The 26854-nt window shown below is 51.6% G+C and overlaps 6 protein-coding genes across 6 annotated transcripts; 3 read left to right on the forward strand and 3 right to left on the reverse strand.

The window, feature by feature from the left end:
* Positions 1-357: 357 nt before the first annotated feature.
* EDD37DRAFT_650606 (uncharacterized protein) lies at positions 358-1413 on the forward strand (the record flags this gene model as incomplete). Its single annotated transcript, XM_062818269.1, has 1 exon — positions 358-1413. One exon carries the CDS (start codon positions 358-360, stop codon positions 1411-1413), a length of 1056 nt encoding a protein of 351 aa, XP_062669399.1.
* Positions 1414-2395: 982 nt separating this feature from the next.
* Positions 2396-4296, forward strand: EDD37DRAFT_609728 (acid phosphatase AphA; the record flags this gene model as incomplete). The annotated part of the gene is made up of 3 exons (XM_062815155.1): positions 2396-2751; positions 2802-3932; positions 3984-4296. 3 exons carry the CDS (start codon positions 2396-2398, stop codon positions 4294-4296), a joined length of 1800 nt encoding a protein of 599 aa, XP_062669400.1.
* A 424-nt stretch (positions 4297-4720) lies between these two features.
* On the reverse strand, positions 4721-11759 carry EDD37DRAFT_565236 (acetyl-CoA carboxylase; the record flags this gene model as incomplete). Its single annotated transcript, XM_062814049.1, has 4 exons — positions 4721-5464; positions 5518-11280; positions 11334-11504; positions 11562-11759. 4 exons carry the CDS (start codon positions 11757-11759, stop codon positions 4721-4723), a joined length of 6876 nt encoding a protein of 2291 aa, XP_062669401.1.
* A 3975-nt stretch (positions 11760-15734) lies between these two features.
* Positions 15735-22013, reverse strand: EDD37DRAFT_591810 (uncharacterized protein; the record flags this gene model as incomplete). Its single annotated transcript, XM_062814522.1, has 2 exons — positions 15735-21209; positions 21297-22013. The coding sequence occupies 2 exons, from the start codon at positions 22011-22013 to the stop codon at positions 15777-15779; spliced, it is 6150 nt and encodes a 2049-aa protein (XP_062669402.1). The 3' UTR covers positions 15735-15776.
* A 2196-nt stretch (positions 22014-24209) lies between these two features.
* Positions 24210-25230, reverse strand: EDD37DRAFT_658088 (band 7 family-domain-containing protein; the record flags this gene model as incomplete). The annotated part of the gene is made up of 3 exons (XM_062818944.1): positions 24210-24892; positions 24943-25011; positions 25062-25230. 3 exons carry the CDS (start codon positions 25228-25230, stop codon positions 24210-24212), a joined length of 921 nt encoding a protein of 306 aa, XP_062669403.1.
* A 352-nt stretch (positions 25231-25582) lies between these two features.
* On the forward strand, positions 25583-26525 carry EDD37DRAFT_650611 (nucleolin; the record flags this gene model as incomplete). The annotated part of the gene is made up of 2 exons (XM_062818270.1): positions 25583-25631; positions 25693-26525. The coding sequence occupies 2 exons, from the start codon at positions 25583-25585 to the stop codon at positions 26523-26525; spliced, it is 882 nt and encodes a 293-aa protein (XP_062669404.1).
* Between the last annotated feature and the right edge of the window lie 329 nt (positions 26526-26854).

Raw genomic sequence — 26854 nt, forward strand, 5'->3', positions numbered from 1 at the left:
CAGAGTCTCGATACGAAGAGTGGAATCTACAGCCTTGCGGCTCCGTTCGGACGAACCTGCTGACCGCACGGACGAATGTTCCACTTGAACCAAGGGCCGAGATATTTCCCTATATCAAATAACATGGCAGCGGTTCCGATTCCAATCTGGGTTTCATTTGCTGACAAGACGTCCAACGGCTCCCGTAAAAGACAGATGGAAAGGTATTGTTCTGGTCAGCATGGCGAACTAAGTTTCGTCTCTTGCTTGCCGCTGATAAACGCCAAATACGGGTGAACATGCTTTGATAATGAAGCAACGCCTTCACCAGGCCATGGCATCTTCGACCACGCATTCTAGTCTACTTTCAACGTGAACATGTCCGATATGGGACCAAGAGTCTTCGTCACCGGGGCCACGGGTTATATTGGCGGTGATGCTCTATTCGAAATTGCCAAAGCCCATCCCAACTGGTACATAACGTGTGCTGTCCGCAACAGCGACAAAGGCACTAAGATCGCGCAACAATACCCCTCGATCAAGCTTGTCCACGCTGATCTCAATGACGTCGACGTGATCGAAGAAGCAGCATCCAAGGCTGACATCGTCTTCCATTTCGCCAACTGCGACCACGAAGCATCAGCCAAGGCCATTGTCAGAGGCCTTGCACGTCGCACGGGTAATACGCCTGGATACTGGATTCACACGTCGGGCGCACTCATCTTAGGCACCGAGACGATCGACCGAGGCTGTTGGGGTGCCGAATTGTCCCAGGTCTTCGACGACTGGAATGGCGTGGACGAGTTGACTTCGCTCCCCGACCACGCTGAGCACCGCAATGTCGATAAATTAGTGCTAGAAGCTTCGAAAACATACCCGGACAAGATCAAGACTGCCATCGTCTGTCCACCAGTAATCTTCGGCCGAGGAAGAGGTCCCGCGAATCAACGCAGTATCCAGCTGTACAGATTGACCGAGGCATTTCTGACGCATAGAAGGGCCTTCATGGTCGGCAGGGGCAAGAACATCTGGAATCAGGTGCATGTCCAGGATCTGTCCAGACTGTACTTGCTCCTCGGCCAGGCCGCGGCGAACAATGGCGAACCAGCGACATGGGATGACTTGGGGTACTACCTTGCTGAGAGCGGGTCATTTGTGTGGAAAGACGTTATCGAAGCCGTGGCAGGAGAAATCTCGAAACAATGCTCGATGGAGCTGAGGGTGGTGGAGGAATTGTCTCCTGAAGAGGCTACCAAATTGCTCCGGGGTGCTAAATATTTGATTGGCGCCAATTGTCGTGGAACGTCCATCAGAGCTAGAAAGCTCCTTGGGTGGGAGCCTCGCGAAAAATCTTTGATGGATGAAATACCTGCTATCGTAGAAGGCGAAGCGACCTCGTTAGGGCTAGCATCACTTCTGGAACCACGCCAATAAATGATGGTCGAAGCCCTATTACGAGTATCGGGCCTGAGGATCGGACAAGGTGGACTCGTCGACGACAGGCAAGATAGGACGACCGTCAAAAGTGCTGCTGTGGCATGAATGCGATCTTGGAGTATTGGAGGACAGCTTCGGAGTGCTTATCTGTTTCCTTCTCGAAGCCGACACAAATTCCTGAGCCGTTGTTCTGGGCATGTCGCTACTGCAAGGGATGCGTTAATATGACGCGGCTGGGGGGGTCCAGCAGCATCAAAGTATACCTAAGTGTCAGACTCATACGCAATTAGCTTTCTCTCCAACTGGAGGCGAGCTCAACGGTTCAACTCCGCGCCACCCACCCATTGTCAACTCATATTAACATTGCGGACTTCAAGTCAGAGGCGATACGAGTATACACGTGCCCGATTCAACCGAGGAGTTTGAAATAACGTTGCAGCTCATTGAACATGCCACCCTTGCACCGTGACTATTTGTTCGTGGACTTACTTTTCCTCATGGCCATCCATTCTAGCACAATCTCAGGTTCGGGGTTGGCCGCCCGCCAATGAGGCCGACGACATTAGTGATAGTACTGCATAGTAGTGCATTGGGGCCACTTAGCCTCGTCGATCGGCTGCTGGGAGCTTCCGGTTAGGGCAAGGCGCACAGGTCACCACCCCGGTTTTGCAGGGACTCGCTCGATCCTCTCTTTATCGAGGTTGCAGACGAAGTGACACCGATGCAACTGCATGTGCAGTTATCTATTGGTCGACTTGCTATCTCTCGCTTCAGGCGGAGGCAAAAGCAAGGAAAAATGACTAGCGAAGAGCTCTCCATCATGCAGCTCCCAAGCCTCCAGAAGATGCCCAAGGTAAACGCAGGATATGTATAAAGCATTTCTGCTCTTTTTGCCCTGACTATCTTTCTACCTTGCAGCAGGCAAGCAAGCTAACTTGGCAAAGCTTGGTTCAATCTCTCCCAAGTGTCAGGTACCAAGATGAAGGCAAACACTGCATCCGTGCTCCTGTCCGGTCTGTTGGCTGTTGGCACCCATGCTCTCCCAACGGTGGACACCACCTACCCGTACGCTGGCCCTGCCATCCCCGTGGGCGACTGGGTTGACCCGACTGTCAACGGCAATGGCAAAGGCTTCCCTCGTTTGATGGAACCTCCTGCTGTCACTCCTTCCAGCAAGAACCCAACCAACAACATCAACGTCATTCAGCTGTCATATCTGCCCACCGGCATCAACATTCACTACCAAACACCTTTTGGTATTGGCGAGACTCCCGTTGTCAGATGGGGTACTTCTGCTTCCAACCTGAACAATACCGCCAGCGGATACTCTCGAACGTACGTACACCGCTCTTATCGATCTGGACAGCCATACTGACCCTTATCAGATATGATCGAACTCCACCATGCTCGCTTGTGGCCGTCACCCAATGCAGCGAGTTCTTCCACGATATCTCGATCACCGGACTGAAATCTGGTGCCACTTACTACTATCAGATCCCCGCTGCCAATGGTACCACGATGTCCCCAGTAATGAGCTTCAACACCGCCCTTGCTGCCGGTGACGAGACCTCCTTCGCCGTGGCTGTCCTCAATGACATGGGATACACCAACGCCCAAGGCACCTTCCGACAGCTCACCGCCGCCGTCGAGGATGGTGTCGCTTTCGCCTGGCACGGTGGTGATCTCAGCTACGCCGACGACTGGTACTCCGGCATCCTTCCCTGCGAGAGCGACTGGCCAGTCTGCTACAACGGCACTTCCTCCGAACTTCCTCCCGGAGACTACCCTGCCACATACAACGACCCACTCCCAGCAGGCGAGACTGCCAACCAAGGTGGTCCCCTTGGTGGCGACATGAGCGTGTTGTACGAATCCAACTGGGATCTCTGGCAGCAATGGATGGGCAACATCACCAACAAGATCCCCTACATGGTCATGCCCGGTAACCACGAAGCCGCCTGCGCCGAGTTCGACGGCCCCGGAAACGTACTGACCAGCTATCTGGACAACGACGAGGTCAACACCACCAGCCCCACCACCAACCTGACGTACTACAGCTGCCCACCCTCGCAAAGAAACTTCACCACCTACCAACACCGCTTCTACATGCCCGGCGCTGAGACCGGCGGCGTGGGCAACTTCTGGTATTCCTTCGACTACGGCATGGTCCACTTCGTCACCCTCGACGGCGAGACCGACTTCCCCAACAGCCCCGAGTACCCCTTCGAGGCCGACCTCACCGGCAACGAGACCCACCCGACCGAAGACCAAACCTACATCACCGATTCCGGTCCATTCGGCGAGGTCGACGGTAGCTACAGCAAAGTCACATCCTACCAGCAATACAAATGGCTAGTCCAGGACTTGGCCAAGGTCAACCGCACCATCACCCCCTGGATCGTCGCCATGAGCCATCGCCCAATGTACTCGTCCGAAACATCCAGCTACCAGAAATACGTACGCAACGCATTCGAAGGCCTACTGCTCGAAAACGGCGTCGACATGTATCTTGCCGGGTAAGTCCACACCACCAATCCTGGTTATGTTCATTATGCTAACATGCCCAGACACATCCACTGGTACGAACGTCTCTGGCCTCTCGGCACCAACGGCACCATCGACACCGCCTCCATCGTCAACAACAACACGTACAAGACCAACCCAGGCATATCCATGACGCACATCATCAACGGTATGGCCGGCAACATCGAGTCGCACTCGACGCTTGCCGCTAACAAGACGCTGAACATCACCAACATTCTCGACCAAGAGCACTACGGTTTCAGCCGGTTGACCGTGCTCAACTCGACAGCCCTGAAGTGGGACTTCATTCGAGGTGATGGTCCCATTGGCGATACTTTCACCTTGATCAAGGGTTAGACGAAATGAAAGATGAACACCAAACGGTATATAATGCATTGACGTGAGACACGCAAAAACTGGGCCAAAAGCCACATGTAGCAAACGTATAACATAAATTAATGAGCTGGAGATGTCTGTCTCCGTGCACCTTTCTTTTCATCTGGTCGTGGCTTAAGCTTGCAGATCGTCCCGTCAAACGATGCGCTTGGTGACTCGTTTCAGTATACTCACGTTCACATGTGGTGGGAAGCGATACACGGATGTACATCCTGCTTTTAATACGCTATTCGCTATGAGAAACCTATGACACAAAGCAACAAACAGTAGTAAGAATCCCACGCCAATAAGAACCCAAGCACTCTCAACCACATTTCATAAAGGGCCTGGAAACCTCCCGCGGTCATGTTCGAATTATTGCCCACAGCCATTCCTGTGAACCACCTCAAGCACCAGTCAAGTACTTGACCAGCTGCTCTCTCTCGCTGGTCGGGATCAGGCTCAATACCTCCCGAACTCCCTTCAAACCACCTTCCTTGTTGCCGATCAACAATTCCGAAACCTTCTTGCTCACCGCCTCACTTTTGACAGCGTCAATCTTGGCGTACACCTCCTTGCGGTGGCTCTCGTACCACTCGGCAACCTTGCGGTCGTCCTTGTCGAACTCAACATCCAGCAAGCCAGACCAGATCTTGAGCATAGCAATATTGGTCTCCTTCTGGGTCAGAGCACTGCCGTTTGGCGGAGCGCTACCGACTGCCAATGACGAGTTCATCTTCTTCAGCAGGACCTCCTCAGACAACCTTCTCCTGAGGCGCCAGTAGAAGAATCGTCTGGCGTTCTGCCACTTCAATGCCATGCGGATCGTACCCTTGGCTTCCATGCGACCAGCTCGGTCGTGAAGATCGGCGAACTGCAGGGCAATTTGCTGGTAGATCGGTCCGAGTAGTTGTTCACGCTCAGTCATCTTGACCTTGATGTCGTTCAGTTGCTCGGGCGCCAGATCCTTAGCAGAGAGCTGTGCCTTGAGCTGGCCGTAGGTAGGGTCGAGACGAGCCATAGTTTCGAGTTGCTTTTCACGGCGGTACTTGATGCCCACGATACCTTCGGGCTCCAAGACACCACCACGAGACTCCTCATCAGCATACATCTCCATCTGCTCAGGATTGATCGTAGGATCAACAACGACCTATTAACACGTTAGCAAAACTCTGTACCTGGGTGGAGTGGAGCCAAACTTACCCATGAACCACCACGGAGTTCACCGAATGGGGGAATGTAGACAAAGACAGGTTGCTCGTACTTGACCAGGCTGTCGACAATGTAGGAGCCATATTTGAGCACCTCGTTGTACATATCTCGCTGGCCACCAGAGAAACCACGCCAGTTGGCGAGGATCATGACTGGAAGTTGCTCACCATAATTGAAGTCCTTGAGAGCTTGTGCGGTCTTGTAAGCAGAGTTGGGGAACCAGACACCACCGGCTTCCTGCACCACTTGTTCCATCGAGTCTGCATTGGCAGGGTCTGCAGGAGTGACATTCTCAACAGTGCGGCTTTCGACGGCAATGACACCCATTGGAATGCCACCCAAGCGAGCGCGGCCAACGACGACGGTTCTGGCCCATCCGCCTAGAGATTCCTGGAAGGAGTCCTTGTCGAAGAGACCCGACAAGAAACCCTCGTCATCTTGTTTACCAGCAATCATATGTCTGACGTCGTATGGCTGTCTTTGAGGCGGATAGAAGGTGATATCACGGTCCCATGGGTCAGCAGAGGGGCTGACCGGGACAGGTTGACCCTTCTTGTCAGGGATGAATGACATCCAATCCACAATCTTCTCAACACCCTGGAAGTCGTCGCCAGCAGTCATGTGAGAGACACCGTTCTTATACATGATTTGCGTACCACCAAGTTGCAGGTTTGAGGTGTAGACTTCCTTGCCCAGCACTTTGTTGAGAGCAGGAGCACCAGTAAGGATAATTGGTTGACCCTCAATTTGAATGGCACGCTGGCCGAGACGCACGAGGTAAGCACCGATACCCACCGATCGGCAAGTAACGAGAGTAATGGTGAAGATGTCCTCGTATGCCTTGGAAGTGGCACCAGCGATGAGACCAGAGCCTCGCAAGCACTCCACCCCCAAGCCATCCTTGGCACCAACGATAGTGGTGATCTTGTGTCTTACCTCACCATCCTCGCGGATCTCTTCTGTCAGGACTTCCTTCTTGCTCAACTGCTCTCTCTTCTCGGGTGTCAGATAGAGATACTTGAAGCCAGATTCAGGCTTGGTCTCGTCGTTCCAGGCCACCGAGAAGTGAGGAATGAGCTCATCGGCCATACCGATGCGGGCGCCGGAGTTTGCAGAGAGGTAGATGCGAGGAATGCCATGTTTGCGGGCGTACTCAGTGCATTTGTTGAAAAATCTGTCCTCGAGAGGTCCAAAAGAACCAATTTGATAGGTGATATCATTGGCAATGATCACAAATCTTCTGCCCCGGGGATATTCGGGCGTCCTGGCCGTCAAGATCCAGCCGACCATACCACAGTTGTTAGTGCCAGCTTCACGTGACACTTCAGCAAGGTTGTCAGAATCGTCAAGGATCAATTCGCTGTAGTCCAGGCAGTTGCCAACCTCGGGTCTCGATTCGGCTATGGGCGGATGTCTTGCAATCGCTTTGGTCCAGCTATTCGCAATGGCTTGTCTGAATAGTTCGGGGAAGTCGTAGACATACTGCGTGCCCATAAGATGAGCCTTGTAACGCTTGGGCTGCAACCACTCCTTGGTTGGATAAGGAGTAGACACGGGTCGCAGGTGCATGGCGCCGACCTTTGTCGAGGTACCCATGCTCTCGAAAACCCAGTCGCCTGAGCGCGACTTAGTCTCGACATAGCTTTCCACCTGAACCACGTATCCCGAAGTGTTGGTGATGAATACGCGGAGCGGATAAGGCAGTCCACTATCTGGGTCTGTGCACATGATTCTGACCTCTGCTTGCGTGATACGCAGGCGGAGGAACCTCCGAGCGGATCGCTCCAAGAAGCCAGCAATCGTCTCCTCAACATCCTGGGGTTGCAGGTTGAAGATAGGGGTGAAATTGATGAAGATGTGATTCAAGTCGGAGTTGTTGTTGCCGATGACCTCAAGAGCGTCACAGATGTCATTGACCAGACGATCTGTCTCCGAGATCAGGTATTCCGCCGTGGGAATCTCATCCTTGACGCGACCTGGCCGAACTACCGCACGAGTGAAGTAGCGCTTGTCGACCACCTTGTCTCTGTCCTCGCCCTTTCCAATGGCCTCGTAGATGTGAATGTTTCTATTCTGGGTGAAAACAGGCTTGATCTTGAATCTCGACAACCTCCCAAGTTCGAGTTGGAAAGCAAGAGCAGGCTCGGTGTTACGAATAGTAAGATCTTCCTCGAATTCGGGTCCACGGAAAGTGAAATAACCAGGATATGATCCGTCGGTGTGACCACAGATGAACGTGATGCGACGAACATTGCGGGCAATAAGCTCTGACTTGTAGTCAGCAACGAAGCTCTGGAATCGGCCTAAAGCCTCCTCGTCGGAAATGTCTTCAACATCGCGAATGGCAATGTTGCAGACGTTCGTCAAGTCATCGCCGTTGATCTCAGACTTTTGTTGCGGTCTTCGAGCGCCATCGAGTGTGGCCATGAGGTGTGTTTGGCTGGGGCGTTTGTCCTTTGTGCCCTTGGGAAAGGCTTCCAGAGCGCGGCCAAGGCAATCATCCACCTCGTCCAGATAATGACACGGTGCAATGACACCTTTTCGGGTTGGCTCGTCCTCACCTTGCAGTTGGTTGAGGTATGATAAATCGCTCACTGATGAGATGCGCTTGAATGCATTGCTCTGTTGTGATGGTGTCGCTGATCCAGATGGATAGGAGGAGGCCAAAGGCAGGCCGAATTCCGACTGTCCAACCCTTCGGAGTAGGAAGTCCCAAGACAGGAAGTATGGTGGATCTACGTCGTTGTAATATTCGACTTCGCGGACAGTATAGGCACGGTATGCGCGTCGAATGTAGACTTCGAGAGCGGCAAGACCAACCCAAGGATCGTGATGAGCGAAGAAGAGTGGGAGGACATCGAAGACCGTGTAGCGGGAGTCAACCACCTCCTTCAAGACCTCCAGATCTGGCTCGCGATGTTCCCACCCTGTCTCTCCATATTTCGATTCCACGACCGCAGATTTCAAGATGTGCTCCATCTGTGATACTCTTTCCTCGAGAGAGGGTAAGGCACACTGAATCAGCAATTCACGAGCCTTCAAAGTCACTTTTGCGGTTGCGCGAGACTCCAACTCTGTCAGGCGGCGTAGAGAAGCCTTGAAGTATTTGTTGACATTGCCAACATTTGGCTGGTTAGGTCGGTACATATCGAGGATGGCGACAACGAGATTGTTCTTGGCCGATACACGGGTGTGAGAGAGGACGGTATAGACCACCGAGAGAATATCGTCTTTGTGTTCTTCTCGTAGCTTCAGAATGACATCCTCGTCTCTGTGAGACCCTGATGCGAACAGTCTCTCTACTTGATAATACTGATCGAGCAAGCCTGTGAAAACGGAGAATTCATGTACCTTCAGGCCCTCGCCATACTTAGCGAGGACCTCTTCAAGAGGTGCCAAAGTGGTGTGGAGCGTCACACCGTCGTTCTTTGACATGTTCTCTTCGATGAAACGATTGATGGCTTTCTGAAGCTGCTTGGCAGGGAATTCAGCGTGTCTGGTGTGTGTACGGTCCACAATCTGTGTGAGCTGAGCGTCCAGCTTTTGTGGAGTTCGAGAATGCAGTGCTGAGGATCTGGCCGCCCATTCACCATATGGCAATTCAGGATCTCTCAGGACAGACATCAGATCCTTTAGAGTAGATGCCATGATGACCTGGTTGTCGAAACCAAGCAGGATATTTTGAAGGATGCTGTGAAGGAGGGCGAACTTTTGAGGTGGCTTGTTTCCGACTACTTGAGGCGGTCCGAGATCAGGAAGCTTTCCAGTAAAGGTCTCAGCTGTTTTGACTCTGGACGGGTCATCCAGCGCTAGTATGCCGAGAATGTCTCCGGCCTCGAGCGTGGCACCTGGTTGTTTGAGGAATTGGATGATACCATCCTCCTGAGCGATCAGAGGCATATACATTTTCATAACCTCAACTTCAGCAAATGCTTGGCCAGCCTTGACGTGCTCGCCATTCTCGACGGTGTACTTGACAAGCTTACCAGGCGAAGGCGTCCGGAGCTGGGTAGGGTCATTCTCTTGCTCAAGAAGGCAGGTCTTGCTGTCGACGCTGATACGAATCGCGGTGGCCTCTTCCTTCCAGTAGATGCTGTGAGATCTTCCAGCGACCAACATCAACAGACCGCCGTCGGCAAGAGTTCGGACACCAACGGAGCATTTTGATCCATTGATGAAGATGTGATAGCTGTCGAGACTGGATCTCGTCGCGGTGAATTTGTATCGCTGACCCTCGTATATGAACTCAACAGGGAATACTGTCCTGAGTATGTCTTTGGATGGTACTTGACCTTTTTCTAAGCCCTTGCGATATTCAGCAACGCAAGCTTCGCTCGCAAGATGGGCCTTAGTGAGAGCACCAGCCAGCACAGCCAGCATGGGATCTGGACGCTCAGCGGTCAATTTATTGGAGATCAATTGATCAAGCCAGCCTGTGGTGATGGTGTTATCTTCGAAAGCCGGAGTTTCCAACAGCTTGATAAGGTATTCGATGGTGGTTCTAAAGTCACCACGAATACTCAGCTCTTTCAATGCCACAACCATGTGCTTTCGGGAAGCCTGACGGTTTTCACCATAGGCGAAAATGTGACCAAATTGACTGTCAGAGAAACTGTGGATACTCGAGGCTGAAGAGACGGAGAAATAACCCCAGACATTCGAACTCGAACGGAAGTTGAGGTCGTGCATAGTACCGCTCGAAGGTTTGAAGCCCTCACCAGGATCTTCGGAAGTGATACGGCAAGCAGTGGTGTGGCCTCTCGGACGAGGACGTCGCTGAGTCTTCGAGCTAGCTGGGTCCTTGAAATGAAAGTCGATCTCCCCCGCTGTGTGTGGGTCCACCCCGTACAACAAACGAATGTCACGGATGCGGTGGAGAGGGATACCCATGGCAACCTGGAGCTGGGCTGCGGGCAGATTGACACCGCTGACCATCTCGGTGGTTGGATGTTCGACTTGAAGACGAGGGTTCAGCTCCAAGAAGTAGAACTTGTCGTCTGAGTGAGAGTACAGGTACTCCACGGTACCAGCGGAGACGTATCCGACGAGTTCACCCAGACGAACTGCAGCATCCTCCATGTGGTGGAATGTCTCCGGTTTTGCGATTGTGACTGGAGCCTCCTCGATAATTTTTTGATGTCTTCGCTGCACGGAACAATCTCTGCCAAAGAGAGAGATGTTGTTTCCGTACTGATCAGCCAGCAGCTGCACCTCCAAATGTCGGGCGTTGCCTGCAAGCTTCATGATGAAGATCGGAGATCCTGGGATCTCACTAGCTGCGGCATTGTATAGGCTCTCGAACTCGTCTTCGTTTTCGACTTTTCGAATACCTTTACCGCCTCCACCTTCGGAAGCCTTTACCATGACGGGGAAACCAATCTTTTTTGCAGCTTCCAGACCTTCTTGGGGAGAATTTACGCAGCCCTTTGCATAGATTTCATCGCGGACAGTCACAATTCCGTCACTGTCAACCTCGACATCATCCACGCCTTCTCCGGACCAGGGAATGCAGGGCACTTTCGCGTGCTGTGCAACGATCGTAGAGGAAATCTTGTCACCCAAAGACCGCATTGCAGATCCCGGCGGTCCGATGAAAATGATTTTCTTTGAGGAGGAGGCTAAAGATTCTGGCAGTTTAGGATTCTCGGAAGCGTGGCCCCAACCAGCCCAAACGGCATGTACGTTCATTCTTTCAGCCACATCAACAATCAGCTCGACGTTGGCATAGTTGTTGTTATTCGTGCCTCCGGGTACCTGTGTAGCATGTCAGCCGGAGCTCCCTCTCTTCTGTAGTTGGTTCAGCATACCTCCACGTATTGATCGGCCATGCGGATATAGTCTGCGTTTGCCTGCAAATCTTCTGGGGTAGCCATCACCGTAAACTGAATGGCGCGCTCGTCGCCAAACGTCTCGTAGGCCCATTTCCGCACCGAACGAATCTCTTTGACTGCTGCAATACCGTTGTTGGCAATGAGCACCTGGAAACTCCAATGTCAGCTGCATTCTCCGCACAGTACCTGGGGGTAAGCACATACCGAAGTAATGACGGAATGACCATCGTGTGCTTGAACAAAGTCCTTGACTTTGCTCGGAGGAGCTTTTTCTAGTCTGTTCCCTCCAATGAAATGTGATGCAAGGCTGTGCTTCGCCTGCCACGCGCTGGTTGATCCATTCAGCGAGGACTTGCGGGGAGTACCGTTGACCCCATTGACACCGTTGACGGTGGGAGCCATGGTTGCGGTACAAGGTCTATAACATGCAATGGAGAGTCGGTCGTTCGCAGAGACTGAGGAAGGTCTTTGAGGTATCGACGATGAGGATCGTGGGCAGGAATAGGAGGTCGGAAATAGGTCCAATTAATACCGAGTCTCTCCAAACACCAGCACCAAACGATCTATACCGGAAGCACTGAGGAAGTAAGGAGTGAGCAGGTCGGACAGCTTGGAAAAAGGATTGAGCAAAAAGAGTAAGGGAGAACAGAGGTAATAGTGAAGTCAGAGACTGAGTGCAAGAGGAGGGCACACGAAAGACACAGGGTGTAATAATAATAAGACACCGATGATGGTGGTGCAGCAGCAACCAAAAGTGTCCTGGCTGCTTGTTGGATGCCGCGCAGGGTAAAGCTACAATTCTAAAGCGGGCCGAACGAGCAACAGCATCACCATCACCATCACCATTGGCTTCACTCGCTATTTTGCCAGTTCCGGGCGGGCGTGGAGGGCTTGGAATTTTAGTTGGGATATGAGGAGCAAAGTCGCCGAACCAGCGCCAACCGGGAAGCTGTTTCGGCCTTGATTGGGGCCCTCACAGCTTTTAGGCTTGCCACCGACGCCGATCGATTCGCTTTGTTAAAGGCCCACCAAACACGTCCTCGACATCCCCGTCACTCAGCATATTTCCCGCGTCAACACCAGAAACTCCAATAATTTTTTTTCTGTTCATCAAGCTCCATCTGTTGAGGAGTCCGGCACATTAAATGACGTCTATCGTTTTGAAGCATTAGCAAATTCTGTAACATCCCGAGGCCATGCCATTCCCAATTTTCCAGTCTCGTCTTGCTAGTTGCATTTCTATTTCCCCCATCAACCCCGCGGTCGAATGGAAGAAAATACTTCAACGTGTTTCTCAAGCACAGGCCAAGATCTGCGTACTTCGTAATCAGGCGGGAGTTGCACAAGTGAGTGGTCGAGTGACTTCCTTCATGTGTCGCCGTCGTGTCGGTGTCAGCACTGTATCAACCTCGAAAGCTTTTCTCAGCCTCACGAAGGGACCTCTTGGATCTCTAGTAGAGCATTCAGATTGTGGCGCTCAAAGCGGAGTCCGCCCCTGTCAAACATACCAATTTCGGACTCCGTTTTTAGGCTGCGGTGCATTTTCTCATTCAGCCTTGATCCACCGCACCGAGGGCCGAACCCGATCTGCTGGCCTTGACAGACAAGATGTCAGTGTCATCAATGTTCCTTCTTTCCTGACTGCCTGAGACATGCTTGGTCGCACAAAATGGAGCAATAATATATGCTGCTCCTCGGAAGGCGAAAGGGTGAACATACGTGTCACCCCAATGGCCGAGGCTGTATTCCGTTGTCGCCATCCCTTGTTTGATTGGCCGACAAAGGGCACCAATTCAGGGGGATCGAAGATAGCCGGCCCCATTTCTTACCCTTCTTATCATCGGTCGCAAGTGCAGTGCTGCACTAAATATAGTGTTGGGCCCCCAGCAATCGCAAGCCTCGGGACCTTGTCTGCTTGGCTACCACCAGGACCGCAGCTTCGTATATTGGAAGACAACCAAAAACAGAACTTCCGAATGCTCTAGTCACCCAGGGACTGAGGTTGTTCAGAACCGGGAATTCATGATCATCATGTTGACTAAAGACGGTGGTCCACCACAGCAAACTTCCACCATGTACGAGTACCGATATATAGGTAAGCAGGTGCTCGTCTTCCGGCGTAAAATATTCCTGGGGAAATTTTTGGTGGGATCTCTGACAAGGCTGCTTGTACTGTCACGTGCTGCCCTGGCGCAAGGCTGAACAAGGCCCTGGCCCCTTTAATCATCCATCCGTGTTGCCATTCTTCGGCCTTGCCGTGTAGCCTTTGCGTCAATGCTCATTGTTGATATAGGGCATATCACAAAGTTGCAAATTCATCCTTGCAGATCAATGGAGTCTTTTATTCGGGTCTCCTTTGTCAACTTTTGTCCTGTCTTCGCATCTCATCTGGGGCGGTCAATGCTCACCTGCAGCAACTCAGTCTTGACAAGAGAAACGTTTGGCAGATACTGCAAAGACCAATGTCTCACGCATACGACTTGTAAGCACAATGGACTGGCTTTTGTACGCTGACGTACACCACTCCGTGGTCTTTGTCGTCGTCATCACCGACTCCGAAGACCTCTTGGGTGATGTTCTTTTAGTTGTCCTCTTGGCCCGGACCATTACAGACATGAAGGCCTCCATCAATGAAAGGTTTTGTAATATCAATAAGCGTGGTCAGCTGAAGCTCAATCGATAAAGCATGCTCCTTTCCCTGGGTGCTCGCCCTGTTATCAAGGAGGAATATTGTGAGCTTATTGTCGTTGGCGTCCTCGCTGTCCACCTTCAACAAGAGCACAGTCGTGCGCCGTGGCCACCTCCTTGAACTTTCTCACTTGCGTCTCCGCCAATGTTGCTATGTTCATATATCGGCAGCTTTGTCAAGGTCTTTTATCCAAAGGCAGGTATACTGTGTGACTGTCATTGTTTCAAGAGGGAGCAGTCACCTAGTGGGTACTGCTGTATCAGTACAACGATGTCGTTGGGTGGCATTTTCTGGGTCAATGCAGGGGTAGTCTGCAGCCTCTATGTCTCCGGGTCAAACTTCGTCTTAGTGGTCTGAGGAGGACGGTAGGGTTTCATTGCAGGAATGGACTTTTCCATGTCAACTCTCCATCGTGGTCTCTTGCGCCACCGTGGTCTCTTGCTTCATCTTGGTCTCTTGCTCCTTCGTCTTCTTCTGCTTCAACGTCGCCATGGTCACCATTCGAGATGTCCCTCTTGGAAATTGTACTCTTCTTCTTGACCACTGTGGACGCAAGAGGTACAGTGTCTTTCGCCTGGAATGAGAGCGCAGCCCCTAGCTCGGCCTTTGCGTAAGACCTTACGTGTCTTCTGTTCGGGCATGGATTGCCAGTAGTGCGCATTTGTTATGTGATTTCTGAACCTTTGTACTTATCTTGATCTCAAAGAAAGCGATGTGAACTCAGAGTACTCTACTGAAATTGACAGAAACCGGAGCCGCCGTTCTCCTCAGCTCCGCATTTAGCTATGAAAGAAGAGTTTTGTGAGTTTGACAAGTGACAGTCGTGTTGAGTAGAATACGAAGGCCGAAAGGGAAACAAAGGAGCCATGGACATGGACGAAACCGTCCGAGAAAGCCAGTACACTGCGGTCACCTCCTGGGTATCAAAGAGGAGCATCGTGAGTTTGTTGTCATTGGCGCCCTTGCTGTTTGCCTTAGTCCAGCTTTTCCGTATGAGGCATCCTTCGTCGCGTGTGAATCGTTCAGTAGGGTTTCAGGACCTCTTCTGAGGAATCTTGTAGTATCTCTTCTCCAGATACAGCTGTGATGGCAAAGGTTTTCGAGGTTGCACGAGGACCCGGCATGCGCATGTCGCTAATCCGCTTGGTTTCCCTCGTCCAGGCTTCCCACTCCTGTTCTGTGTAACTTAGCCTCAGCTAGACCGGCAGTGTTCATTATGCAGGTAACAATCAGTCCAAGATGGCAACAGTCAGTCCCCTGGAGGTCAACGCAAACAAGATGAACCTTCTCCTCTACGCTCGTCCAGATCCCAAGAAGATCTGTATGGGCTTGTCGCCAGCGGTATCCTGGGCATAAATAGACAGAGGATGTCTTTGATCTCAATGGTCTCCTGAAGTTCAAAGGGGTCGCCAAAAACAGGCTATCAATCTGTTTACTAAAAAGTCAACTTGTATTCGACGGACGACCGTATCAGCATCGATGGCGAGGTTAACGCGTTGTTCAGCGTTCGCCGGACTACCATCGATATCATGGCGAGCGTCTGCATCGGTCGACGACTGATATTCACCGATGATGAGGCCTACGATGCCCCGTGGTGATCGCCTGCGACACATGTAGAGGCGAAAAAACAGGCTACGAAAACCACGTTGTACAAGCCATGTTACACTGGGAGGGCGACGGGGACGTATTATGCATAAAAATTCATGTTCGTTGGTAATCTACACACACAGCTAAAATGCGGCCAAATGGTACACATGTACCTGCGGTTTCTCCTGGCCCGGGCGCCGGCATCTTCCAGCCGCCTGCTCAATAGCAGCGGCTTTATCCTCTTCCCCCAGCTCAACCATGTCCCCGAGGAAGAGGACATGGTTAGCTTCCTGCAAATTCCACCCCGCCGCGTCCTCACTGTCCACCTTCAGGACAAGCACCGCCCTGCCCTCCGTGGCCGCAGCCTTGAATTTCTTCACTTCTCTCTCCGTGTACGAGAATCCGTCCAGACACACAATGTCCATGGCCTTGCAGGCCTCCACGAAAGCGCTCTTGATTCTGGCAAACTGGACGAAAACCACTGCAGACTCCGACTCCGGCGCTGCCTCGAGAATACTGGCAGCCTTCTGCATCATGGAACCCTTTACTTTGTCTGCCAACGTCTCTGCCCTCGCGTCCTGGGTCACCAGGAACGGGGCAACAGGCCTGACATACTCGTCCAAGAACAGTTCGCAGCAGTTTGGGTCCTCGAGAGGACGTAGCTCCTCACGACAATGGATGCAAGCAACGATATGACCACAGGCCATCGATATTTCGGCTTTCTCGGCAGTATCGAGCGGTCGCTTGCAACGCGAGCAGTCCTCTAACTGGCCGTTTTGAATAAGCGCAAGGACAGCTTTGAGGAGGCGGAGGCGGCCAAACCCCTTGGACAATGACTTAACCATATTGTGCACTCTCAACATGCGAATGAGCATCTCCTTTTCTTTCACACCCTTGGTGAGCTTATCGAAATCGTATTGAAGCTCTTCGGGTTTTATCCCCAGCGTTTCGGCAATTGTCTTTTCCTCTGACGTATATGCGGAAAGCCGAACACCTGGTGGCGTGTTTGTTGAGGCGGCTTTCGCCTGCCAGAGCAAGTGATCCAGAATAGCATGCATGCCTTCTGTCACTTCGACTCCACCCTTGATATTCTGTGTGAACTTGATGAAATCCTCAGCTGGTTTGTGATGCTTTGCACCGTACCACAAATCCCGCAGACCCTCGAAGAGCTCTCCAGTGTGAGTAAGCATTGCTTTCTCATGGTCATCAATGAGTGCCTTAAGAACGTCTTTCTCATAGGCCTGTGCTCCTTTCGGGACAATTTCGATGATTTTGTGCAATATGGCCGGAGCACAAACACGCGCTGCTTCTGGTCCGCTCAATTCTCGAACGGCTGCCCTTAATTTTGTGTCATATAGGCTACTACCGAGTTCTTCCCATTTCTTAGCGGTCATCTGCTGGTTGAACTTGATGTCGTCACTGTCCAAGACCCCTTCCACATCGAACAGCGCAAGAAGTTCGCATGGAGTGAGTTTGAACTTGCGTTCGTGGGTGATCTGTTCTGCAACATGAACAGCTGGCTTGTTTTTGCGCATAAACAGTTCCGCGAATGCAGCGGCATGGTCGTACAAGGCTTGTTTGTAAGCGGCAGATTGGACAGTCTTGAACGATCTGAATGATTGAGCTTCAGTTTTGTCTCTTGCCATCTTGGCTCCGTCACTCCCAAAGCCGAATTTGCCGTCATTCTCATTATACGGCGAGATCCGCGTTCCCAGAAGTTTTGCCATCGTGTTCAGGCCGTCAAAGTTGTGGATGGGAGGTGTCCCGGAGAGGAGCCACATAGATAAGGCTGCGAGCCTGAGTATTGCCAGCAAAGTCTTGCCTTTCATGTAGGCGAACTCGTCGATAATGATTCTCCGGAACTGGAACTCATGGAGTAGGGTAGGTATCTTCCCCTCTTTCTTGAACTTTCGCCGATCATCCTCAAACGTTTTGACGACATTGGCAGCGTCAGTGGCCTGTTTTCGAGCATCTGCGTCCATGTCGTTCCCCGATTTGTTGCCCTGACGGGTTTTGGTGAGCTCTTGAAGGTGGAAACGTTCATAAGACGACTTATCGGCTCCTAGAGCCTCCCAGTTCTTCCAGACTTGACTCTCGTTGTCGACCAATTCCGGTGTCATCGACTTGAGCCCTTCCAAAGCTTGACTCAACCACTCTTGGAAGGCGCGACCCGGGTTGGTGGGTGTATTTGGCGCACAAACGAGCATTTTCAGGCGGTCCCAGTAGTGCTCTTCTTCGAAAATCGTAAGAGGAACCAGCACGAGATGAGCTCCTTTCAGGCGTTCGACGGAGCATTGTGCCAACTGTTTGGAATTTTTCAACACGATATAGTAAGGTTGTTCCACCGATGCTGCTTTTTCGCCGGGAAGTTGACAATTCCAGGAGGGCAGGCATTGTTCGATCTCCGATACCCATTGCTGCATGATGTTCTTTGGCATGAAGATCAAGGTGGCATCTGTTTTGATGAGTCCTGAAGGGCATTCTTCTGTAAAGGCTTCGCCGCGTCCCAAAGTTTCATAGTCCAAGCCAATGAGGGCCAGTGATGTTGTGGTCTTGCCAGCTCCGACATCATCTGCAACAACACCACCACGGATTTCCCTCTCAAGGAAAGACTTAACTTCGACACGACACTGCAATGAAGGAAGGCGACATTCCACCTGTGCCAACTCGTTCCAAAGCTGGGGACTTTCTTCGCACTGCTGCATCCAAGCGAGTACCTCGCGTTGAGATTTCCACAGCAATCGGTTTCCGAGCCTCAAAGTAGCGATAACCTCTCCCGAGATGTTTGAGGAGATCTTGATGTTGACAAACTTTGGGGGAGTGGCAAGATGATTGTAACGCTCAATGTGCCATAGTAGATCCAACAGCTTACCAATATGCCCAACATGTAGAGAAGTCGCGCGGTGTGCCATTGTGGTGATGTTAAGCTGAATGTCAAGAAGCCCAGATTGACCGTGGCAATGCAATATGGCCAGCGCTGGTTTCGGTCTCTGCTTCAGCTGCTTCTCGAAACGTGTCGCTTCTTCCTTGACCTCGGAGGCTTTCATGACGCCATTCTTGACGAAAAACCATTCCAGCGAAGGTGGTGCCGGAGAACACGTGGAGCACTTCCGAGCCGTTGAACTGGCGATGGGTTCAAGAGCTGAATGACGGCGAGGGATCTCTGCGACATACTTCATCATCCATGTAAAGTCTTTGAGAGCTTCAGGCTTGTCTTCAAGGTCAATAAGCACAGCATGGCCCTGTGGCCACTTCTCTTGATTTCTCGGGTCGAGTGGAATCTTCATAACGAAAATGCTGGATGATTCTGTGCAAGTGGCGTCCTGATCGGCCGGGCACTTTGGTTGATGCCATTTCTTGACGATGGTTTCTTTCTCCGGAATCACCAGTTTGACCGCATCGATAGGCTTCCAAACGTTGAAGAGAGCGCACTTGATTTCTGTCCATGGCTCATTTACCAGAGTTGGTCTCCATTCAGGATCTAACTTGGCCAGGACTGATCTGTCATCATGTATGCCTTGCTGTGGTGGTTGAGTCGAGAAGACCATATGGTCCATAAAGGACTCTCCAAAAGGATCTGGATCCAAATAGAGGAACACGGTGCCGACTTCGGCAGACTGCATTGTATACAGTGATCCACTGGCAGCGGGACATTTTTGGTGTAGTTCATAATTTCCAAGAATACACTCTAGAGGAGATCCAGATCCTTGAGTCATGCCTTGAGCAAACCCAATCTGCAGCTCTGTAAAGACCTGCTTGGTGTCATACTTTTCCATGTCGAGGCCAAGAGTACTCTCCCAGGCCGGTATAATATTGCCTGTGCCGTTGATTGTCAAATTGGTGTCTGCCCCCTGTTGAGGAGCGACCCGAAATTGCCATGGACCGTAGAAAACAGTCTCAGTTGGTCGCATCTTCGCCACTGGGTACTTTAAACGAGGCCGTATACTGCTTCCCGCCGGCTCATCAGGCTTTGGCTTTGCGAACAGTAGCCATGTGGGTTCAAGCTTCATTGAATTCATGAGGTCAACGCCTATCTGACTGTATTCAGAAAGGGGAGAACGTCTGGGAGCAAGATCTAGCTCGAGTCTGGCATTGTCCGACACATAGATGATTCTCCATGAGCGATCGAATCTGATGCCCTGAAATCGGAACGTGCCCTGAAACGCTGCAGACATGTAATCTGATAGCTGCATGCCCTGCTCTGAACAATGCTGGCGTAATGAGGCCATGTCCACTTCGGAGAGGTCGAATTCCAGGACAGGGGGCAGTCTTTCAGTCCATGCTTGAACGAAGTCTCTGGCCAAAGTTCGATCCATGGAGTCAGGAGAAAATTCGAACAGACCATCATGGTCTTTTCTATTACAGGATGAGCAGCAGGTGTAGAAGCAGTGTCGACAGAAACGTAGATTGGTTGAGACATGCTGGTCAAGGCCTTCGCAATGGCAGTATGGTTGCGATTCGCGAGCAGAGTGGGTGATTTCTTGCAAAGACACCTCATTATCGAGACTCAGCTCTTCAAATGCCGACTTGAGAGCTGCATCGTCCGCTCCCTGGGTGAGTTGTTCTTCCGACTTCAATTCCAGGACTCTGTTGCGATGGTCCGTTGAGCCTAGAGCTTCGGACGCATTCGACTCGGGATGGGGCTCGAAAATGCTTTCTTGGCCGGCTTTCTGGAACTTAAGACCAGCAATGAGGGCACTGATGATTGAAGCACCAATTACAGGCACCGTCATTGCATTGCCAGCAAGGTCCTGAAGGAATCTTGAGGTCTCCTTGTTCAAGTTGAGATCGCCTATTGGCATGCCTTGCAAGTGCAAAGCCTCAATTCCGGTGATTGGACCACCCCGTAGAGTCTCAAATAGGCCTCCACTGGGCGTCAGACAACCAACCACTCCCCATTCTCTGCTGTCAGATTCTCGATCCACGTTTTGACTGTGGTTGAAGTTTCTGTGCTTGTAACGCATATCATACCCTCGCTGTGCGACATGGCGAAGAAGGTTTATGTCGAGAGCATCTTGGACACGCTGGGCTTGCCCTATCACCCACCCCTGCCAAGCTGAATCGTCCATCACAACGACTCGGTTCTCCTTCATGCCAGTGTATGGCGTAGCGTCACCCAATTGCTCGCTGTTACGTGTGTTAGTGTGGCGCTTGCGACAAAGTGTCCAATTGCCCTGATTTCGTGGCTGAGTTTCGCCATATGTCCTCTGTTTCTCATGCAGGAAGCGTTGATCAGTTTCGCTGAGCAGGAAGTCGCTGTACGGCGATGATGCTCGTCGCTGAAATTGTGCCATGAGGTTTGCCCACTCGTGTAGAGCACCTTCATAGTCGAATTTGACAAGTTCGGCACGCTGCACGTCAATCGCAAGACAATATGTGCGTCTGCGGGTTTGCGGAACATAGTAGTTGATGGAATTCGCGTGAATGACCTTGCAACGATAGCCTATTTTTTCGTACTCCTCGGCGAAATCAGACCAGGTCGCTGACTCCACATTTTCCATGAGAATCAAGTTGGGTCTGTAGACTTTCGCGTAGTCCCGCACCCCTGCAAACGTGGCCGCAGATTCGGACGTCGACTTTTTGGGCTTGTTGATATTACCAGGATTAACTCCAGACGCTTTCGAATCGGGCTTGGCGTCCTTGGGTTCGTCTGTTACAACGACCTCAGGTTTGCTCGGGTTCAAATTGGAGAAATCCACACAGGAAGAGCCGGCAATAAGGATGTGCACTCCTTTTGGAGGTCGCTGCTGTGCACCGTATGCTGTGTATGGCAGGAGATGGTCTTCGTCGGGTGCCTTGCTGTGAGTGGTGAACTCGGTGACGTCTCGGTATATGACAGCAGACTCGAAGTTTCTTTCGATGAACGCCTGTTTTTCGGGCTCAATCTCGGCGCTTCCCAAGTGTCGGTAGTTGAGGGCGTCTAGGCCGAAGAAATGTTGAGCCTTGATGATCATGTTCATGGCGATGATAGGGGCTTCGGTACCGGAACACATAGTCAGGATTCGGAGATCGACACCTTTGCCTAGCGTGTCAGTCGGTTTGAGACCCAGCTCCTGAGCCTTCAGAACAATCGACTTGAAGATTTCATCGACGTCCGAAATGGGCGGCTGCGTAAGGTCGAGTTGTCGCGAAGGTTTCCATGTCAGTTCCCCGTCGTCTTCATCCGGTCCGTCGTCGCCATCGTCACCAAGCTTTTTGGAGATTGTATCCTTCTTCTTGGCTACTGCGAACGCGAGAGGTACAGTGTCTTTTGCCCGGAATGAGAGCGCAGCCCCTAGCTCGGCCTTCGCGTAGGACGCATCATGTGTTCTGACAAAGATCGCCAGCAGTATATCGAGATTCTTCTCAGATGTGCCTAATCTCAGTCCTTGTCCGGGCATAGCAATGACGGCAGTGATTTTTGAAGTTGCACGGAGACCAGGTGGGCGCAATTCAACGATCTTCTTTGTTTCTTCTTGGGACGCCATCAACTCCTTTTGGGTGTAGCCTCGTTGCGTTGTGACCTTGGAAACCAATGGGTTTTGGTGCACGATGCGAGCTCTAATTCTCTTGCCGATATCCCATGTACGGTTCGAAGCAGACTCAATCTTTGTCTGTCGCTTTCTTTTTGGCTGTGGAGGCGCGCCATCTTCCTGAGAATCCAAGTTACTGTGGTTGGCTACTTCAGTGGGACCGAAAGCCTGGCGCTTGCGTTTCTTTCCGGCCATTTTTCGTAGCTTCTCAAAGTATTGAAGCACAAGAGATATCCAAAATCAGGACAATGTTTCAAGCGATATTCGAGGGCGGCTCGTAGGACTCTTTTTGTCAAGGAAGGTGGAGGGCGAAGAGGCAGACGGTGAAAGTGTCTCTGAGGTTTGAGAAAAGCCGGCGAGCGCTAGTAAAGTGCAACAGGCTTTAACAGCAGGAGGCTCTGGAGAACACTATCCAAGCAATGATATCCAAGAAGTGACCAAGTCGTAAAGATCTTGAGAGGGGAGAAGTGCTGGTGTTGATTGCTTGTGTTTGTTGAATTGACAGTCTCGAATTTGCGAGCAAAATAGGAAAACGATTTTGAGCCTCGCGGTTCATGAGGTCTGCGATCCGCCCCGTCGATTCAATTGTCGGCCAAGAAGCGCGCGACACCAGCTGTCTCGGCGATGTCATGGTGAATGAGAAGGATCTTCTTTTCTTTGAACTTCTTTCCAACCAGCAAGCACGCACCATGACCACCATTCACATTGGTACTGCATTGCTCGACCAAGGGAGCAGACAAACATTGTCGTCCTGCATGATTGAAAGAAGATGGCTTCAGAACCTGTCTGTTGGAGAGTTCTCAGGCAACAAGCCGGCTGGCTAAGGGACTATCTTGAACCCATGGTTGATCTTGTCATCAACCTGTCGACAACCAAGCAGGCACTGTGCAAGCATCACCGTCGGTGAACTGAGCATAACAAGCCGCAATTTTGCACTTGCAGGTGCTGTCAAACAAAGTAAGTTACAAGGTATCTCATACATGGCCGATCGTGTGTGCTGTTAACAGAAGTGCGGCCTCTTGAGGGTTTCCTCGAATTTGAGGAACAGAGTATTGGGAGGGAATGTCTTGATGGACTTATGCTGAGCGCCGAACAGAGAGCCAGAGGCCTTCGCTCAGCTGCCATCGTACATGCCACGCAGGTGAGGATCGATACATTTATATATCATATTTAGCAGAGACATGATGTCCTGCTGCTGCAGCGTGCTGTTGAGGCTCATGCTGTTCGTCCCATTCGATGGAGGATCAAGATCCCTACCCAACGGTGGTCTGTCGATTGTCATTTGTGGTCGTTTCCTTTTCGTCTTGTGTCTCTTTTCTGTGATCGGTGGTCCGTTGTCTGTTTGTTTTTGTCTATGATCTGTCGTCTGTGGTTAGCTCCAAGATTCGGATATGATTCCCGAGATGGCTGTCAACTCGCCTACAGATCGATGTGGATCCCTTGGCAGGGGTTTAACGAGACCTCGACTTGTTTCAGCCTTGCTTCAAGTATGTTGTGCCTGTCGGTGTTCAGTGTATGTGGAAGTGGTAAGGAAGGGTTTCGAACTTCTCTCGAAGGGAAAGACTGGTATGTGGGAGTTCGAGACCCGGCACCACATGGACGTCAACGGTTGAGATCGGTAGGTGACGTCGCATTCCGACAGCGCGAGTGAATGAAACAGCATAGAACCACGACACAGCTTTGCATTTAGCCATTCCTGACAAAGAGAAACAGAGGAGGAGCCAGGCAACTTCCCTCAACGGCTTTGACGTCTCTGTCGAGGGAAGTTGCCTGGTTGTGGGAGGAGGAAGAGAGTCAGGAATGCTTGACAAAACCTCACGAGGAGACTGCGCTAAGGATTATCAGTAGACTGGCAATTACAGTCTCTGTCTGGCAAGCTATCCGAGGGTAGCCGAATAGCCGGCTTGTGTCCTACTATTCTACATGTGCATATTCGAGTGAAGAATGTTACATTGTGAGGGTGATCATCCGCTAACTAGACATACAGAACAATGAAGCAGGGCAGCAATGTGAGCTCTTGTCCCAGTGGCATAGACTCGGACTTTGCGCATCACTACTCCAAGCCTACTTCTTCTGCGGCTCATCACCGGCGTGTACATTGAGTCCCAAGCCCTGAGCATCAAGATACAGCTTGTTTTTGCCGCCAGCTTCCTGCAGGAGTGATGCAATGTTGCGTGCATTCTCAATTTGTCGGAGCTCAACGTAACTCCTGCTCTTCTTGATGGCGTCACCAATGAGCTCGGCTGACCTGGCTTCACCCTGCGCTCGAACAACGGTAGCTTGCTTCTCTTGTCTGGCCTTGTCGACCACGAATGCGGCCCGCTGGGCTTCTTGCTGCGCCACCTGTTTGGCCTCGACAGCGGCTGTGAATTCTGGCGAGAATGACAGGTGCGTCAAGGACACATCGTCAAGCATGATATTGAATCTCGCAGCTCTTTTTGTGAGGTTGTCTCTGACCAGCCTGGCAACGTTCTCTCGTTGTGTAATAAGCTGGCTGGCATTGAATTGAGCCACCACGCTCTTCAAAACCTCGTTGACAATCGATGGAAGTACTCGCTCGTCATAGTCCGTGCCCAGTGTACGATAGATTTGTGGCAAGGCCTCCACTCGAGGCCGAGACAGGACACGACAGGTAATGTTGACCATCTGCAAGTCCTTCGTGCCGGTCAATGAGGCTACGTTTCTAGGCTTCGCTCGAACATCGTAATCGATAGGCGTCTCGAACCACGGTATCCGGATATGTGTGCCTGTAAGGAAGTCAGCGGCGTTGATTCACGTCGAGAGTTTGTCGACTTGCCTTCGTTGTAGATCTCTTTACCAACTCCGGTTACTCTCTTGTACTTGATTGCGCGGTGACCACCATCAACTAATTTGCGTCAGAACTTTTCTGATAAGCACCATCTGTGCATAGCGTACCGTTGAATATCGAGTTTGATAGCACGACTCCAGCGACACCCAAGCCGATTAGTGCCACGATACCTCTGCCCGCAGCGCCGCCTCCGGGAACGCCTCCGAAGCCTTGACCTCTGCGCTGTTGTAGCGTCCGCTGGATTTGTTGAAAGTGTTCTCGTGGATCGTACGACATGGCTGAAGGTGCTCCTTTTGGAGTAGAGACCTTGACAAAATCGGTGCTTGATGGAAGAGTCTGAGCAGGCAGGCGGCAATTGATGATCAACACATCTGAAGCTAGTAGTAGAAGACTTGCAGCATAAACTTTTGCGGAGTCGATTTCGGCTTGGCGCATGGCAGGCATGCATCTCGTTCTCCATCTCCATCTTTTTGACTCGAAGTGCAGCGCGCCAGACTGCGCAACCCCAAAACATCCTTGACCCTTTACCGACCTGTTTTAAGTCACTGGCGCTGTTGTCTGATTCTCCGCGGTCCTCTCTCCTTGGTCCGTCGACGCGCTTTTATCACACCCACACGGGTCCCTCAAGATGGCACCTGGCCAAAGCCGCAGTGTCTTCGTGGGCAACATCCCCTTCAGTAAGTCACGACCACAAGCACTCTTCTCCCGTGGCTGGAGTCCATCTCTGACCATGAGCAGATCTCAGCGAAGAGAACATAGTCAAGATCCTCAGCTATGCCGGTACCGTGGTCAAATTTCGACTCATGACAAACCCAGACACGGGCAAATCTAAGGGATTTGGTTTCGCCGACTTTCAAGACGCAGACTCCGCCGCTAACGCTGTGAGAAACTTGAATGATTTCGAGATCGATGGGCGCAAGATCCGAGTAGATTGGCCTCACAATAACGAGAAGGATTCTGTTCCGACAAATTACGATCAGACAGCCGCGCCAGTACCGGATGGATTTCAGAACCCTGCCGCAAATGCCCTACCTCCTCTCCCTGCAGGCGTCGACCTGCCCCCCAACCTCCGAGCGACAGATGCCATCTCGCAGACACTGTCTACGTTGCCGCCTCCACAACTTCTCGATGTTCTCACACAGATGAAAGCATTAGCAATATCAGATCCTGCAAGAGCAACATCTCTGCTCAAGACCGCTCCACAACTGTCATTTGCCATATTTCAAGCCTTGATCCTGATGAACCTGGTTGATCCCAAAGTCCTAGCACAGGTGGTTGAGCAGGCCAGCAGACCTCCCCAAGCAGCGCCCGTTCCTCCTCCACAGCCCACACCACAGCAATATCCAGTCGCTCCTACACCCATGTTAACGGGCCAAATGCCTCCTAGACCAGCTCAGCAATATCAACCACCTCCAGTACAGCAAGCCCCGCCGCCACAAGCCCAGTCTCAACTGTCGCAGCAAGAAATGATCCAGCAGATCTTGTCTATGGATCAACGGACGATAGATTCGTTCTCGCCTAATGAGCGAGCTCAAATCATGCAGATTCGGGCGCAAATGGGAATCAGATAAGTGGCCAACGCCAAAGTGTCAAATTCCAAGTCGATATACGCCCTTAGTCGCGGCATTCAGCGGCAGCCTAACACCGACGGCCGGAACCGACGTCCGGTCACTGACAATGATGTGTTACGATACTGCGGCGGACACCATTTTGCATGGATGTCTGGACGCCGTTGCACAAACACGCGCGTCAGTCATGTTTCGGTGATCACAGTCGAAGATCGATGCATCATAAGCGAGCAAAATCGCTCCCAGACTTTCCGGCGACGCTGCTTACTTCGCATCCCTCTGCAAGTTGCAAAGGTCGCAAGGGGCGCAGTGGACTGGACACACCTGCTACT

Source organism: Exophiala viscosa (assembly GCF_022695815.1).
Source record: "Exophiala viscosa unplaced genomic scaffold EDD37scaffold_6, whole genome shotgun sequence".
Lineage (NCBI taxonomy): Eukaryota > Fungi > Ascomycota > Eurotiomycetes > Chaetothyriales > Herpotrichiellaceae > Exophiala > Exophiala viscosa.